Raw genomic sequence first — 16,909 nt, 5'->3', positions numbered from 1 at the left:
AATATGTTATCGTTTATTTAAAAAGCAGTTGTACAAAGCAAAAGAATAATAAAGTTTAGAATCATACTTCCACAGGTATGACACTAAATAACAGTGTGTACAATCATTTTTATGGGAAAAATCACAATACTGTATATTTTCATTGAAAACTCAATCATCATAAGTAAATGCGCTGACACAAATAACTCCATATAACAAAAGTCAAAACTAACTTGTTATTTAGCCACCTAAAGAAAAGGTATCGATTTTTCTTGCTGATGTAAAGCACAATGTTTTGTGATAAATGCATAGCAGGAACAGTACCCTCACTGCATTAAGGACTGGGATCATAGTTTTGACATTTGCACTCATGGCATGACCGTGATAGAAATTCACCTAACATTGAGCATCACTCCCTATACACATTTACCCATCAACATATACAAAATTGACAATATATATTATAAATTAAAAAATTACCAAAGGAATTTAGGCTGCAGGCTATTCCTCAGCCTAAGAGAATAGAACTTCTGAACCGCCAATTTAGATTTTCACCCATTCCACAATATCTATTATTTACCACATTCTGAACAATGGGATAGAATTAGAACATTTTAGAAACAGGAAAAGGCCAAAATGCCCAATAAGCTCACCATTTCTAAAAGAACCTCAGCCTTGCCTACCCTCACTCCCGTCTCAATACATCTCTCCATATTTTTTATCCAATCGCTTTAATTTCCTTGCAGTGACATCTCCAAATAAACTATCACAAGATCCTCATTAGATCAGTGGTTTATTATCAGTCCCTGCTGTTTTCCTGTGACATAGCATCTAATGATAAGCTCGTGCTCTACAGCCATCTGACCTGTCTGCCAAACTATCCAGAGATATGATGACCCACATCTGTTAGAACGGTGATGCTTTATATTTTGTTCGTGAGCTCTGAACTGTTCCATAACACCAGAGCTGATTATGGGCAATAGGAACTAATGGGAGGACCTCTGGGTCCCAATCTGTGTACATTGCAAACGCTCAAAACACTGTTTGGCCAGAATTGAAATGTTTGCCTACTCTGACATCACAATTGTGACTGAATATCTGGGATGGATTAATGTTCCATACTTTAGCAACAGTAGAGAAGAAAGATTTGTATTTATATAGTGCCATTCATGAGCTCAGGACATCACTAAGCATTTTACAGCCAGTGAGGTACTTATAGAATCATAGAACCCTACAGTGCAGAAAGAGGCCCTTTGCCCCATCGAATCGGCACCAAACACAATCCCACCCAGGCCCTACCCCCATATCTCTACATATTATACCCACTAATCCCTCTAGCTTACACATCCCTGGACACTAAGGGGCAATTTCTTAGCATGGCAAATCAACCTAACCTGCACATCTTTGGACTGTGGGAGGAAACTGGAGCACCCAGAGGAAACCCACACAGACACGAGGAGAATGAGCAAACTCCACACAGACAGTGACCCAAGCCAGGAATCGAACCCAGGACCCTGGAGCTGTGAAGCAGCACTGCTAACCACTGTACTACCCACACTTTTTTGATGTGTAATCACTACTGTAATGTGGGAAAAGCTGCATTTTGCTTAGGACACATGGATTATTCACCAGTATAATGATATCACTGAACACTAGGCTTTTGATTGTAACTGAGTATGTAGCTGAAGCATTATTTGAATCCTGTCTAGCATTTAAGTAACTGCCTTGCATACAGTTGTTTTGGTAAGCTGTAATAATACAATTTTTTAAAAAAATCTACTGTCCAACAAAATAAATTTTGTGCTGTGGATGTTTGCTTACTGTGATAAAGCAGTGAAAGTTGTTGGTTAAATAAGTCATGAAAATGGAAAATAATCATTTGACAGTACAGAACCCGAGTATTGTTGAAAGAAGACATTTTGTTCAAGTTTTTTGTTTTGCAGTCATTAGGACATTCACAATTGGTTAACAAGTGGACTCATTCCTAGAGGCATTGCCATGAAGAACACAAAAGTTAATGGCGATTGACAGTTACGCTAAAAAACAATTTAAGATTGTCAGTCAGCCTTGCAGTGTGGCACATTTGCATGTACTGGAAACTAAATATATGAATACATGTGGTTCTGCTTGTTGCAGACAGAAAGAACAGTTACACACAGTATGGCTGTTTCAGCTAAACAAAATAACTGATAGCCATTCACTGGTTCATTCCTCAGGGTAATGCTTTGACCAGAATCAAGTTGCCTGGTTTAGATATTTAAACAACAGTTGACAGTAAACTGTCAGTTACCATTACTGGTGCATTCTCCATGGCAATGCCTCAAACAATCTGCACCCTCTTCCCATACAGGGAAGTAGTTGTTTCCCTTGATAATGGTATTCATGATTGTCCTGATGAGTGCAGAATAAAAAATTTTGACAAAATGTCTTATTTCAGAAAATGGGAAGGATGTTTGTAGATCTGTTTTTCTTATTTGGAATGAACTGACTCCTTAAACACACTAATTGATCAACAGAATAACATGATGATCCTATCTGCCATGTATATGGGAAATATATCGGAGAACATTCTGTTAGGGAAGTCTGAAACCATTGATTCTATTACACTGGTTTAATGTCTCAAGCTTTGACACAAGATTTAAAACAGAGATAAGAATTGCTGCAGTGATGTCACTCCCTGAGCACCTTAACCAATTCATCTGGTTAGCTATTCAAACATACAGAATCAGTAACAAATTACATTTTTAAATGCTCTTTGTTTAGACGTCTCAGACCACTTTACAGAGTTGTAGACATTAAATGAACTACGTGCAGGAGGGATAAAGGCCTTCAAAGCCATGATCAACGAGAAGCATTAATAGCTCCTTCTTGATGGTCGGGAGAGGTGACAGTAGAGATGCTGAAGGACAGAGTTCCAGGGGATAGGGACATAGTGGTTGAAGAAGCAAAAGGTTGTTCAAGCGAAGGGAGTGGGCAAAGAGAAATAAGTGAGTGAGAGGGACATATCATTGGAGAAAGTAAGTGGAAGTAAGGAGGGCCACAATCACTGAGGAGAAATTCAATAAAGTTGACTCTCGGGGACGCAAAGTAACAGAGTATCTTGGCAAAGATAGGAGTAATGAGGAAGTGGGCTATTGTAAGCAAATCATTATAGTTGAATTGAAGCCAACAGAGAACAAATGTAAGTTTGTTCAGGAATGATTGGTGGTGCAGATTAACGTTTCAGCACGGATGATGGAGAAACAGAGACAGGTAGGGTCTCAAAAGTGAAAGAAAGGGGCCAGGTGTAGGGGAGAAAGCAAAGCTCAGGGTTCAGCAGAATGTCAAATGTTTGGCCTTAACATTAAGTTGGACAGATTGATGGAAAAGAGGCTGGTGCTCCATGGGTGTTTGAGAGAGCTGAAGAACATTGAAGGTGAAGTTGCCTCATTCAGGCCTCAGTGTTGGAGAGAATGGCAATATCCTTGGAGAAAATGAAGGGGGCAGAGAATGCTTGTGAAATACATGCTTGACACAGAACACCAGAATTCATTCGCCATTGTCCCATTTCCTTTGTTCATTCGTATAGATGGCACTTGTCCTATTCATCATGATCCTGTTAAGAGAAAATGATTTACCACAATTATACTTGGGTTTCAAACCTAAAGAACTTGTATTCCAATGAATTATCCTATATGTTGTTCCCATTGGGGATTCACCCTGTCTCCCCCACAGCAAGATAATACCTTGAAGTTAGGACATTCATACTCCATTGCTCTCAAACAATCTGAAAAGCATTTTTTATGTGCAAGACAATACTAAATGCCATAGATATGCAATGTAGCTGAGCTGACTAGCGCAGTGTAGTGGATGAACAAATGATAACATCACTCCACTCAAAACTTGTACTTTAATTGAGGGATGGGTTATCAGCTCTCCCCAAGATAATTTTTCAACCCATTGGATTCAGAAGGGCAGAATATTTGTCACAAATCCTACACATCTTCACCAGGACATTATCAGTGAATCAGATCACAGATTTGTAACAGATAGTCTGAGATACCAGTCATGATTTGTTGAAGTTAATCTGTATAGCACTTTGATATATTGTAGATAATTCCAGGGCCAGAAAGGACGTCCATCTTGCTTTTCTGCTGGAGCTGTTCTACAAACAAGTGATAGGGAATTTAAACTATGATGCATTCACTTAAAGAGGAGTGGATGTCTTTACACTGAAAGTGCTGTCCTCAACTTTGCCATACAGTTGGAACATTGCAGTTAACCCTGGGTCACAGAGGAGAGAAATCAGAAGGATTCATATTCCCGGACGCTATCCAAGGAGCCTTCTTAAGAGAGACTTCAGTGGAGTGGTTGTGAATGTAGACAACGAGAGCTGGCGAGGTTTTCAACTGTTAAGAGTCTGTGCATGTTGTCACTAGCTATCTATAACAACTATTTACACATGCACATTGTACTGAGTTTCAGATCTGTCAATAAATAAACAATTGCTGAATGCCCTAACCTACTGGGTAATTCTTTAAAAATTCATTTTTGGGATGTGGGAGCCCAAAACTTACTGCCCACCTCTATATGCTCGAGGAAGTGGTGGTGTGCTGCCTTCTTGAACTGTTGCAGCCTCTGAGGTGGAGGTACACCCACAGTGCTATTAGGGAAGTAATTCCAGGATTTTGACCCAGCCATAGTGAAGGAATGGCGATATATTTCCAAGTCAGAGTGATGAGTGACTTGGAGGAGCACCTTCAGTTGATGGTGTTCTCAAATATCTGCTGCTCTTGTCCTTCTAGATGGTAGTAGTCATGGGATTGGAAGGTGCTGCCCAAGGAATCTTGGTGAGTACCTGTTGTGCATGTTGTAGATGGTACATATGGCCAACACTGTTCATTGGTGGTGGAGAGATAAATTGTTTACGGAAAGGATAGCAGTCAAGTGAGCTACTTTGTCTTGGATAGTGTCAAGCTTCTTGAATGTTGTTGGAGCTGCACTCATCCAGGCAAGTGGATTACACTCATAACCTGTGCCTTGTACATGGTGGACAGGCTTTGGGAGTGAGAAGGTGAGTTATTCGCCACAGAATTCCTAGCCTTTGACTGGTTCTGATTATATGGCTAGTCCCATTCGGTTTCTGGTCAATGATAACCCTCAGGATGTTGACAGTGGAGGACTGAGTGATGCTAATGCCATTGATTGTTAAGGGATAATGGTTAGATCCTGCCTTATTGAGATCGTTACTGTTTGACACTTATACTCATGAGACGCTCACACATCAATAAACCTATACAGTTTGCAATATTATACAAAGTATCTAAAGGTCCCTTTGAAATTTATGTTCAAGTCCTCCCGCTCCCACATAAATTATATAGTTTCCTTTTAATCATTTGAGTTTAAAAGATCACAGGGGCAATTCTCCTGGCTTCTTACACTGCTAAAGCAAGGCTGGGAGACTCAAATGGAGGCTGTTTCGTGGGTTCCCCACTGGGCACCATGGCCTCCGCAAGTCTTTGGCCACTGGATTGCCGGTATCAGAAATCGGTGCGGAGCAGTATAAATTATTCAAATCATTATTTGCATATAATTAGCACTAGCAACTCCCCCCACCAAGAGTGTTAAACTCCAGTGGTGTTTACAAGAGCTCCTCATTTGTGGGGACTTGGTGGCCTCACCCCACTTGCGTGTAGGCGATATTGAGATCCCTTCCCTGGGGGTAAGGGGTGCTCCTGGGTATTGCCAGCTTTGCAGTGCCAGCTTGGCCCCCAGTACTGCCCAAGGAGTAAAGTGGTAATGCTCAGGGGGCATCTTGGTACTGCCCACCAGGTATTGGGCAGTGCCTGATGGAACAGGACCTCGAGAGGAGTATGGGGGGAGGGTCCCGCTATGACTCTGCCATCAGGCTTGGTGATGGAGGGAGGCCAGCGATTGGGGCTGGCCGGCGGGGGTCAAGGCTGGCCCAGACACATCCAGAAGGCCAGCAATCGGGCTGTGGCAGGATTGGTGGAAGGGCAGTTACGTAGGGTCAGGAGGCCGGCAGTTCCAGCCTCGATGCATGCAGAATGGCCTGCTCAGTGCTATGCTGCTGGTCTCTCCAGCGGGAGTAGGCCCCACCGCCTGGTTTTTCACAAGATTCACAGTAGTGCAGAGTGTAGGAGATTCATTTTGAAAATCCCACTGAAAAAACCAACAAGAGTACTTCAAATTTAAACAAATTTGACACTTAGAATAGCTTTGGGAGAATGCCACCCCAGGCTTTTGTACTAATAATCTAGAGGTCCAGTATAAAGTTCTGGGAACATGGATTCAAATCCCACCACAGCAGGTGGTGGAACTTAAATTCACTTAATAAATCTGGAATATAAAGCCAGTCTCAGTAATGGTGACCCTGAACCTATCATTGATTGTAAAAACCCATTTGGTTCAATAATGTCCTTTAGGGAAGGAAATCTGCTGTCCATACCTGGTCTGGCCTACATGTGACCCCAGATCCAAAGCAATGTGGTTGGCTCTTAACTGCTTTTCTGAAATGTCTAAACAAGACATTCAGATCATAGGCAATTAGGGAGGCTCAACAAATATTGGCCTTGCCAATGACTCCCACATCTTGTTAAAGAAGAAAGAAAAAGAACTAATACATCTTAATCCTGACAATAGATTATTAGAATCAGAATGATAAGAAAGAACTGCCAATGTGTGTGTCAGCTATGGCTCAGTTGGTAACACTCACCTTTGAAGATTGTGGGTTAAAGCCCCACACTAGAACCTGAGTCCAAAATTCAAGGCTGATAACCCAGCACAGCACCAAGGGAATGCTACCGTGTTGGAATTGCCATCATTTGGATGAGACATCAAAATAAGGCCCTATCTTCCCTTTTAGGTGGTTATAAAAGATCCCATGGCACCATTTTGAACACAGTAAAAAGTCTGACAACACCAGGTTTTAGTCCAACCTATTTATTTGATAATATACTCGCAAGCTTTCGAGGGGTTACCCTCTTCGTCAGGTGAATGGAGAGTTCTGGCCTCAGACAGAGCATATAAAGCACAGACAGTTTAGAGATTACTGATTTTAATCAGTAATCTCTAAACTGTCTGTGCTTTATATGCTCTGTCTGAGGCCAGAACTCTCCATTCACCTGACGAAGAGGGTAACCCCTCGAAAGCTTGCGAGTATATTATCAAATAAATAGGTTGGACTAAAACCTGGTGTTGTCAGACTTTTTACTGTGTTTACGCCAGTCCAACGCCGGCATACCCACATCATGACCATTTTGAACAACAGGAAGGGAGTTGCCACTAGGATTGTGACCAATATTTACCCTTCAATCAATATCACAATAACAGCTTACCTTATTATTATCGCATTGCCATTTGTGGGAACTAGTTGTGCACAAATTGGCTTGTGCATTTCCAACATTACCAGAGTGACCACACTTCAAAAGTACCTCATTGGCAGTAAAGCACTTTGAAACATCTGGTGGTTGTGAAAGGTGTTATATAAATGCAAATTTTTTTTCCAGATTTCCAGAGAGCCAGGGCAGGGCAATTCATTCCAATGCATTAGTATCAATTTGCCTTATCATTGCCTTGAGGTGCTCAATCCATATGGGCAAGAGATAAGGCGTGGAGGGGTGATGTAGAATTTGATCTGTGCAGTTCAGTGTGGCATGATTTTTGACCTGTCTCTGCCCATTAATGCCAAGGTAAGCAGCACCTATATTTGGTGTTGTTACCTCCCTTACCTGATTGCGCCAAGCTAATTCCATGCTGCAGTCTACTTCAGCATTCATCAGGGACCCGAAAGTAGGTTACAAGCAGCATTGCCAGCCTTCTGTTTGTAAAGATAATCTGTCCATCTTAATTACCACTGAACTGCACTGAATTACCAACCTGCTGCTGAAAGGTACAGCTGCAAGTGGAATACAAGGGCAGTGAGGGGGCTCCAGAGTTAAGAATGTGGTGTTGGAGGCCTTAATGACGGAGGCAGACAGACAGAGATACCTATCATATACAATACCTAGTGGCCCTCAAGGACCACTCAGAGATATGGGAGGAGGTGAGCATCTAGAAGGACAAGAGCAGCAGATACATCAGAACACCACCACCTGGAAGTTTCCCTCCCAATCATTCGCCATCCTGATTTGGAAATATATCGACATTTCTCCACTGTCATTGGGTCAAAATCCTGGAACTTATTCCCTAAGAGGACTGTGGATGTACCTACGGCACAGGCAATACAATGTTTAAGAAGACAGCTCACCATTACCTTCTTAAGGGCAATTAGGGACGGGCAGTGAATGTTGGTTGAGTCAGCGGTACCCACATCACAAGAATGAATGAAAAGTAGAAGCTAAATCATTGTTTATATTGATCAGCAGGATTTTTGAGCTATGAAGTGTTCTGGCTGCTGCTGAAGTACAACAACCAGAACGCCTCTTGAACCTGCAGCAGGATTCCTACTTCCACATCTGGTTCTCAGTGCAAGTACTAGACAGCTGCCAACACCCATAGCGCCATACCAGGACACCACACCATGTGGAACCGTACTGGAAAACCACACAGCATCCTTTTGAAAACAAAATTTATACTCACCCACCTTCAAAAATGTTGCTTTAAGATTGGTCACAAACCGTAGTTTCTAATCACACACTATAATATGTTGATAAGATTTGCAGTCTTACCTACACCAGTATCATCAAAGGTTGGATTCTCAAACGTACCTTCTAGACCTTCAGTACTGGAAGAACAAATGTGACAGTTTAATTCCATAGTAATTGATTGTGCATGGTATTGCTGTTGGACACTTTAATGACAAAATCAAAATTGAGTCTTTCTCAGGATGCAACATTTCTGAACAAACTTGCACTCAGCTTGTGGACAAGTCCTCAGGTCTTGACCAGTTCCACATCTTCACTTTAGAATTTGAACATTTTCAGTGCATGTTTTCTTTATTAGGTGTATTTTGAGATTCGACACATAATTGGTGATATCTGAGATTTGATGGATAAAATGCAACAAAGCTGATGGCCCTATCCATTATCTGAATGGCCTCTGGAGGCCCTTGACAGCATGACACAAACGTACATGGCTCAGGAAGTTAAAGGTGTGGCTTCTTTCCCCATGCAGGAGAACGTCCCACCCACAAGGACTGCCAACTGATCAGGTAGTCAGCAAGTCTGCAGTCCCAAAGCACCACCTAGAGCAGTGGACACTGCTGGGATTGTAGTCAGTCAGTCTCTGAGCAGAAGCATTGCTGGAGGATGCACCTGAAGGTTAGTGGAGCAACCATGTCTCACCAGTCAGTCAGGTCCTGGAGGGGGGAGGAGGATGCAACTCGGAGGCCTCACTGCTGGTTAAACACCAGTGGAGGGGGGCGGGTAATGGACCTGCCCACCCCACCTGATTTTATACTTCTCCCACATATAAATCCAGCCTATGTTTGAATACATGCCAGCAGATCGCTAATGGCATGGCTCATGGTAAATTACAGGATGTGTTGTTTTATCCCAAGTAATACAGAGGGGTTAATTACTTCAGCCTCTGCATTGTGCAAGTCATCCTCACTGATTTTAATATGAATTCAATTTCCCTTGCCCTGCCTGCTCTGAATTCAGAACTTTGCTGTTTGCTCCAAATCTCTCCTTCCATACATACTCCCAATTATATTCAAGGTCACCCTTGTAATCTGCTCATCTTCCACTTAATATTTTTGCTAGTTAACAGCCTGAATAAGATTGGAAAACATTCTGATGATGATGCTGCAAAAACTCCACTACTTCATCTTCTGTCTTTGTTGGTGTTAATGGCCAATCACTTCAATACAGCAGCCTGGAGTTAAACAAAAGCTTTAAACTGTTTGAGGACTGAGTTGCCCAATGGGTCAGTGACCTGTCTATTACTTCAAAGACTGTGTTTGAATCCAGCCATAAGAACATAGGAATGTGGGATGTAGGAGCAGGAGTAGGCCACTCAGCCCTTCGAGTCTGCTCTGTCATCCAATAAGATCATGACTGATCTGAGAGTGGTCTCAACTCCACTTTCCTGTCTGTCCCCAGATAACTTTTGATTCTTTTTGACTATCAAAAATCTAACTCAGCCTTGAATAGATTTAACGACTTGGTTTCCGCTGCTTTCTGGGAAAGTGAAAATTTCACAGACTAATGACCCTCTGAGAGATAAAGCATTTCTTCTAATCTCCATCCTATAAGGGATGTAGATGTACAAACCTCTTACTTTTAAACCGTCTCTCCTAGTTCTGTCTCCCCCACAAAGGAACCATCCTCCCAGTATCCACCATATTGAACCTCCTCAGGATCTTAAATGTTTCAATAAAATCACCTCTCATTCCTCCAATTCTTCATAAGACACTTTGTCCCAGGAATGAGTGAGCCTTCTCTGAACTGCTTTGAACGCGTTTATATTCTTTATCAAATGAGGATAGTAAAACTATACACAGTACTTCAGGGCTCACCAAGACCCTGAACAGCTGCAGTAAAATTTCCGCGGTCCAAAGAGATGGGATAAAATTCTCCTCCTGACTTGTTAGACATGAAAATGCTTTTTAGCAGCCTCGACCTAGTGGTGAGTGCTGTGCCGCCACATCATGTCAAAGAATATGGTCCAAACTGGCATTACTCAGAAAGGCTACATTGATAGTTTATGTGGGTAAAGTGTTAGACTGGTATAGTATGTGGTCTTCCCAAACTGGGCAGTTTGTAAAGAATTTTCTAGCAGAGTAAAAGAAGCTACATATTGAAGCCACTGTCCAGTACTTATCCAGGGAGCATGACACTGGGAAGTCACAATGAAAAAGGCTAAAGTTCCCATTTGGATAAGCACAGACATGTATTTTTAAGTTAGGAGAAAATATAAAGAAGCAGCAGTTACCTGCCAGAGTTTAGCCTTCTTGTATCATATTCTGGAAACAATCAAAAACATATGGAATATTAAAACTTGTACCTTGAAACTTTTAATGTTAACAGCTTTCAAACTTACATGTGAACTAGTAAAACACAATGGATTTCAGCCAGGGAAGGAATAGGAAAGCTATAATGGTCCTCAGTGTCTCTGCACTAGGGAGAGGTAAAAGGTTAGCAGAGATCCCAATCTTAATTGGAATCTAGAGACTTCTGGTGGGATGTTGGTGTCAGAAGAGAAGGATATGATTAAGTATCATAATGCCATATTTGGTCAAAATATGTCACACTTACTTGAAACATTGGCTCTATTCTCTCCCCACAGAAGCTGTCAGATCTGCTGAGACTTTCCAGCATTTTCTGTTTTTGTTTCAGATTCCAGCATCCACAGCAGTTTGCCTTTGTTATTAAAAGCCTATTGGTTTTCTTGTCAGTATCCAGGTCTCCATAGGCGGGTGGGGGATGTTTTAGCTGCCTAAAAGATGGCACGATGGCCAAGAGGGTGTGTGCGCTGGGGGTGGGGAGAGGCATCATGCTTGATTCCAGCAGCAGCTGGATTCCTCTCCCACAATGCGGCTCCAGCTGCAAAGACAGTTTCTTATCTTAAAGTTGATTCAGTCGGAGAGAGAGGCACCATTTGGGAATAGTCTCCCAGCGCTGCCATTACATCCTGCTGCTGCCTTCACACGGCATGGCTTCCTATTGGTCCACAACTTCAGGAGTCCACCTGGAATGCTTCACTGGGACTTGCCGTTCCTCTGGCTACTCATTCACCAATCGGGCAAAATCACAACTGAGTGATCATTTTCCATATGATGTGGGCCTCTGGTCCCCATTTGAAACCTTACAGTGGGGTTCAGAAGCCCAGAGAAAATGTATCCTTTGGATTTAAATATTCCATAGAGGAAGGGGGAAGCTTGAACATTAAATATACAATATGAATTTTAATTTGCTGAAGAGCTGGTATGAGTTTGAAAGATGGTAAACTCAATTAAGCAGGTTGTCTGGACATTAATCTTAGTGTTGCATGCTGGAGGGTAGCATGTGTAACTTGGAACATAAGGAAGCATCGTGGCCAACAGCACAAACACTTCAAGAGTACTTCTTGGCCATAAAACACTTTGGAACATTCTCAGGTGTGCTAGACACGATTTGAATGTAAAATCTCTGGCCTTGTTCTTCCAGTCAGGAATTAAGCTGTGGGTTACACTGCTGACTGCAATTGAAATTATAATTTCACCCTTTTGGTTGGCTGCAGTGGGAAATTCCTTTCCTAGCTTCAGTGTGGATTCATCATTGAAGTGGCCAAGAGGCCAAGTAATGGTTTTTATAAACACTTTGAGTGGAGAGAACTAATGGGGTAATAACTAGTTGAGTCAAGAGTGTCGGTGGGGGGATGTGGATGAGTGGTGAGCTGGGGACTGGTTTGGCATGAGGAAGGTGAACTAGAGGTTGGAGGAATGAGCTATGAGTGCAAAATCAAGGAAAACCCGGGTGGGGGTGGGGGGTGGGGGCAGGGGAGTGTGGGGGCAGGGTGAGGAGCAGTGATTGGTGCTGAGTGAGAAGTTAGCTAGGGGTTTTGAGCTTGAGGGGATGAGCTGGGGATGCAGGCAGTGGTGTGTGAAGACACTCCCCATTTCAAGGGCTGCATTCCTGGCAGGTTTTACATCAGTGCTTCCCAAACCTTTTCCCATGCGACCCTATTTTAAAACTGCAGACTTTGCATGACCCCAGAGCGAAGTTTTCAAGGTTATGAGTTGTGGAGGCAGGCTGGGGAGTGGGGAGGGGGGGGGTTGTCTTCACCTGCTGAACAGAGAAAAAGGACAGGTTTCAGCGAATGAGATAGACGGTGAGAGAGGGGGGCAGTGTTCGGAGAAGGTGGGCTTCTGCTGCTGAGCCAGGGTTGTGAGGCAGTGAGGTGAAGTATGGTGGAAGTGTTTAAACTGCAGGGTTTTTTTAAAGCAATCATCTTATCACATTTCTTTTTTTTTTTGCAATCAGGCTTCAAAAGATCTGTTACTTAGGTCATGTCCACCATTAGAAAAAAAACACAAGGTTTTAAAGAGGTCTCAAGTATTAGCTTTCATCCAGGGTTCCAGGCCAGCTTGAGACACCAAAATATATTCTTGCACCTCCACAGTGGGTCAAAACCTAGTTTGGGAAGCTCTGTTTTACACCTATTCGATACAGCATTAATGATTCAAATAAAATGTTGGTAGGTCCTGGTAAAGTAACTCATGTTTACATATTTAATGGGAAGGCGATGGCCTAGTGGTATTATCACTGGACTATTCATTGAGAAATTCAGCTAATGTTTTGGGGACACAGGTTTGAATCTCACCAGATGGTGGAATTTGAATTCAATAAAAAAATCTGGCATTAAGGATCTATTGATGACCATGAAGCCATTGTCAATTGTTGGAAGAGCCCATCAGATTCACTAATGTCCTTCAGGAAAGGAAATCTGCCATCCTTACCCGGTCTGGCCTACATGCCACTCCAGAGCCACTCTCAACTGCCCTCAAAACGCTCAAGAAGGCAGCTCAAGGGCACCCAAGATGGGCAATAAATGCTAGCAAGCCAGCAATGCCCAAGCCTCATGAATGAATAATAACAAATGTTGACAGAATCCAATAGGACAATCTGCAGGGGCCATTTCTGGCAAACGTAATTTGTGTCTACAATAACAGCAAAAATGTTCAGCATTCATCATTGTTGAGGCAGAAGATTTGCGTCAATCTTTCTTTGGTATGATCTTTCTCTCTGGCATTCCAGTAGGTAAGTGTTGGCAGATATAGTCAGTTCACAGAAAAATAAATCTTTAATTCTTGGACTCTTGAGTGATTTACCTTTACTTCTCAGTTTCTTTCTAACCATGGCCACAACTATGCCGATCATGCCTAGGAGAAGAGCAAGTCCAACAGTTGCTGCAATTGCACCTGGGTAAATGAGCGCCGCTGCTTCTGAGGATGGGCCACGAAGCTCTAAACAGAAACAGACCATCCACATGATGTTAATGGTAAACACACACTCAGATTCACTGTCCACTCATTACTGGAATTGTCGCAGACTAATAAGGAAGCTGCCACCAGCCACATTTGAGCTTTTGCCCCCCTGTTTGTACTGCACATTATAAATAACCTGCATGTACATAGTGCCTTTAACATCATCCCAAAGCAATTCACAGGAAGGTTATAAAATCAAATATGGCATTGAGCGGCATAAGGAAATATTCAGGTAGATGACCAAAAGAGCTTAGCTTTTTTGAGTGTCTCTAAAGGAGAAAAGCTTTAGAAGGGTGTTCTAGGGCTTAGGACCAAGGTAGCTGAAGGCACAGTCACCACTGGTGCAGCAATTAATACTGAAGCTGATCAAGAGGTCAGAATTAGTGGAGTACGGGTAATTTGGAATGTTACAGGGCTGCAGGACATTACAAGGATGGCAGAGGGGTATGAGGAAATGGGTGGGGGGGGGCATTGAAGGGATTTGAAAACAAAGGGGAGCATTTTAAAATTGAATTCTTGCATAAATGGGAGCCAGTGCAGGGTAGCCAGCACAGGGATGGATAGGTGAATGGTATTTGGTGCGAATTAAGTCATGGATAGCAGAAGTTTTAGATGATTTCAGGTTTTGTGGAGGGTAGAATGTGAGGACCTGCCAGGAGAACGTCAGAATTATTAGATTTAGAGGCAGAAACAACATGGAATGAGGATTTCAACAGGAGATAAGCTGAGATGGGGTAGAGTTGGGCAATGTTACAGAAGAAGAAATAAGCTGTCTTCGTATGCAACTGAAACCTCATCTTTGGAACAAATACACAGTGACAAGTGGCTAGCACTGCTATTTCCATGCCAGGTATCTGGGTTCAATTCCCAGCTTGGGTCACTGTATGGAGTTTGCACGTTCTCCCTGTGTCTGCATGGGTTTCCTCTGGATGCTCCTGTTTCCTCCCGCAGTCTGAAAGATGTTCTGGATAGGTGAATTGACCATGCTAAATTTCCCCTCAGGTGTACCCGAACAGGCGCCCGAGTGAGGCGACTGGGGGATTTTCACCATAACTTCATTAGATGGAATGTAAGCCTACTTGTGACTACTAAATAAACTTTAACTTTAAATACTACCCCAAGATTGTAAACTGTGGTTCAGCCTCAGTGTTGCCAGAGAGAGGGATGGAGTTGGCAACGCAGGGATGGAGATTGGAGCAGGGACTGAAGGCCATGGTTTTGGTTATTCCAATACTTAATTGGAGGAAATTTCTGCTCGTCCAGTAGGGGAGTCACAAGAAGCAGTGTGATAATTTGACAGGATGCTTTACAGAGGGGCAGCATGTAGATGAAATAAAGGAAGCCAAGGATAAAACCTTGAGAGTTAAGGGTTTTATTTGTGAGGAGATAGGTGATGAGGGCAGATTTGAAGGAAGGGGAACAGAAGCTGAGGGGAAAGAGAAAACTCAGTACTCCCTAATGCCAAAATTGATGGTGCATTGCTATTGACAACTTTCTGCAACTTGGAAATTTAAAACGAAGGACTAAATTAACACAAACACAATGGACAAAATTTTACGAGAATGATTCTAAGTGTCCAGCTGGCATGAAAATAGAACAGTTCCCGATTTTTTTGGGTGAGTTTTCACGCCCAATTTTACATATTTATCCATTGAAAGAATGGTGTGGACTGTTTCTAGCTGCTGCAGACAGTGGGCTGGGCTTAGTTCGCCAGCCAGCCTATAGAGTTACTGCACGTGCAGACCTCTGATGCTGCACATGCTCAATAACAGGGGTCTGACAGACAGAGAGTGAACTATCAGGTCCCTGCTGCTGCAGGCAGTCACACCAGCTACCCCCTCACAGCCAATCATGAGCCCCACAATGCATGGACATCTGGCCCCTGTCGCAGAGACCGATTGTGCCCCCTCCTGAATCTGATTGCATCTGCAGAGCAGCAGCAGCCCTCCTCCCTCCCTGATAAGGCTGTCCCTTCAGGCCCACACCCCGGGTATGGCCAAGGCTGGCAGTGCCCAAGGGGTAACCCTCTTTGCCTTGGCCTTCCTGGGGGCCTCAATGGCCTTCGGTTCCACCAGCTTGGCCAACATGACTGTTCCCCGTTCATGGGGAGCAGGTGTTTACCTTACTGGAGGTAACCTTGCCCAGCAAGACCATAAAGCCGAGTGAGCCTGGACAACTCAGTGCCGGGCTCACTAATCACATGGTGAAGAAGATAGTAAATTTAAATTTTCTCACCGGAAATCCAGCTTTCGTAAAATTGCGAGGTGAGAAATGGGACATGATTTCCCATGTCCCATGGGATTTTACTGGCTTGCTCTGCCCATCGACGGGTGGGATAAGCTGGTAAAATCCTGGCCAATATATCAGTTTGAAATTGCAACACGTCATTAACAAAATGGAAATGAGAAAGATGCCATTGTTCAATCCTGGTGAAGGAGGTTTATAAATAAACAGGGATTCCCTTTATTAATCTCATCAAGGCAGGGAGTTTGAACTTTGAACAAAAAACTAAACTAGATGATGAAAGTCCCTGTGGTGAGATAGCCAACAAGTTGATGTTGGCACCTGAGCCTGGGAACGGTGGTTGACACAGAACGTTAAGATGAATGCATTCATTGAGGCATAAATGCATTCCCAAGCTGTGGTCTCAGTGTAACTTTCTAAAAGACCAGCTAGAGAAAGTTCTAACATATATTATCCCAATGATGTTACAATTCAATAGAGTCTATCAAGCACACTAAAATTATCACACATTCACAGGAGGACCAGAAAAAAAAATGGGGAAATGAGCAGAATGCAAATCAGTGGGAGAAATTTGAGCCATAGGTTTGGGTTCTGTCACTTATTCTTACTGTTTAGTGCCACAGCTGCCCATAACCTGCCAAAGTGAATTATACTGTTTCAAGAAGGTTTGGGGAGGGGGGGAAACGGTGGTGCAGGGGGTGAGAGGCAGGGGTGTGGAAACTGGGGATTGAGCATTCACAAATCCACGATAGGGAAAATAATTCGATGGTCTTACTG

At 43.0% G+C, this 16,909-nt stretch overlaps 1 protein-coding gene across 1 annotated transcript in view; it reads right to left on the bottom strand.

Moving 5' to 3' along the window:
* The window catches only part of LOC145347842 (P-selectin-like), a 52,304-nt gene continuing 35,395 nt past the window's right edge, over positions 1 to 16,909 (bottom strand). The window contains exons 20-23 of the mRNA XM_080195752.1: positions 13,733 to 13,867; positions 10,855 to 10,885; positions 8,649 to 8,704; positions 1 to 3,574 (exon numbers count right to left, since the gene is read on the bottom strand). Of these exons, the coding sequence (XP_080051878.1) occupies positions 3,567 to 3,574; positions 8,649 to 8,704; positions 10,855 to 10,885; positions 13,733 to 13,867 (230 nt within the window). The 3' untranslated portion in view covers positions 1 to 3,566. The remainder of the gene's footprint in view (positions 3,575 to 8,648; positions 8,705 to 10,854; positions 10,886 to 13,732; positions 13,868 to 16,909) is intronic.

The sequence above is a fragment of the Carcharhinus amblyrhynchos genome, chromosome 9, assembly GCF_965287045.1.
Source record: "Carcharhinus amblyrhynchos chromosome 9, sCarAmb.v2.hapA, whole genome shotgun sequence".
In the NCBI taxonomy this organism is placed as follows: Eukaryota; Metazoa; Chordata; class Chondrichthyes; order Carcharhiniformes; family Carcharhinidae; genus Carcharhinus; species Carcharhinus amblyrhynchos.
Note: the sequence above shows the minus strand (reverse complement) of the source record. Positions and strands in the feature narration are given on the sequence as shown.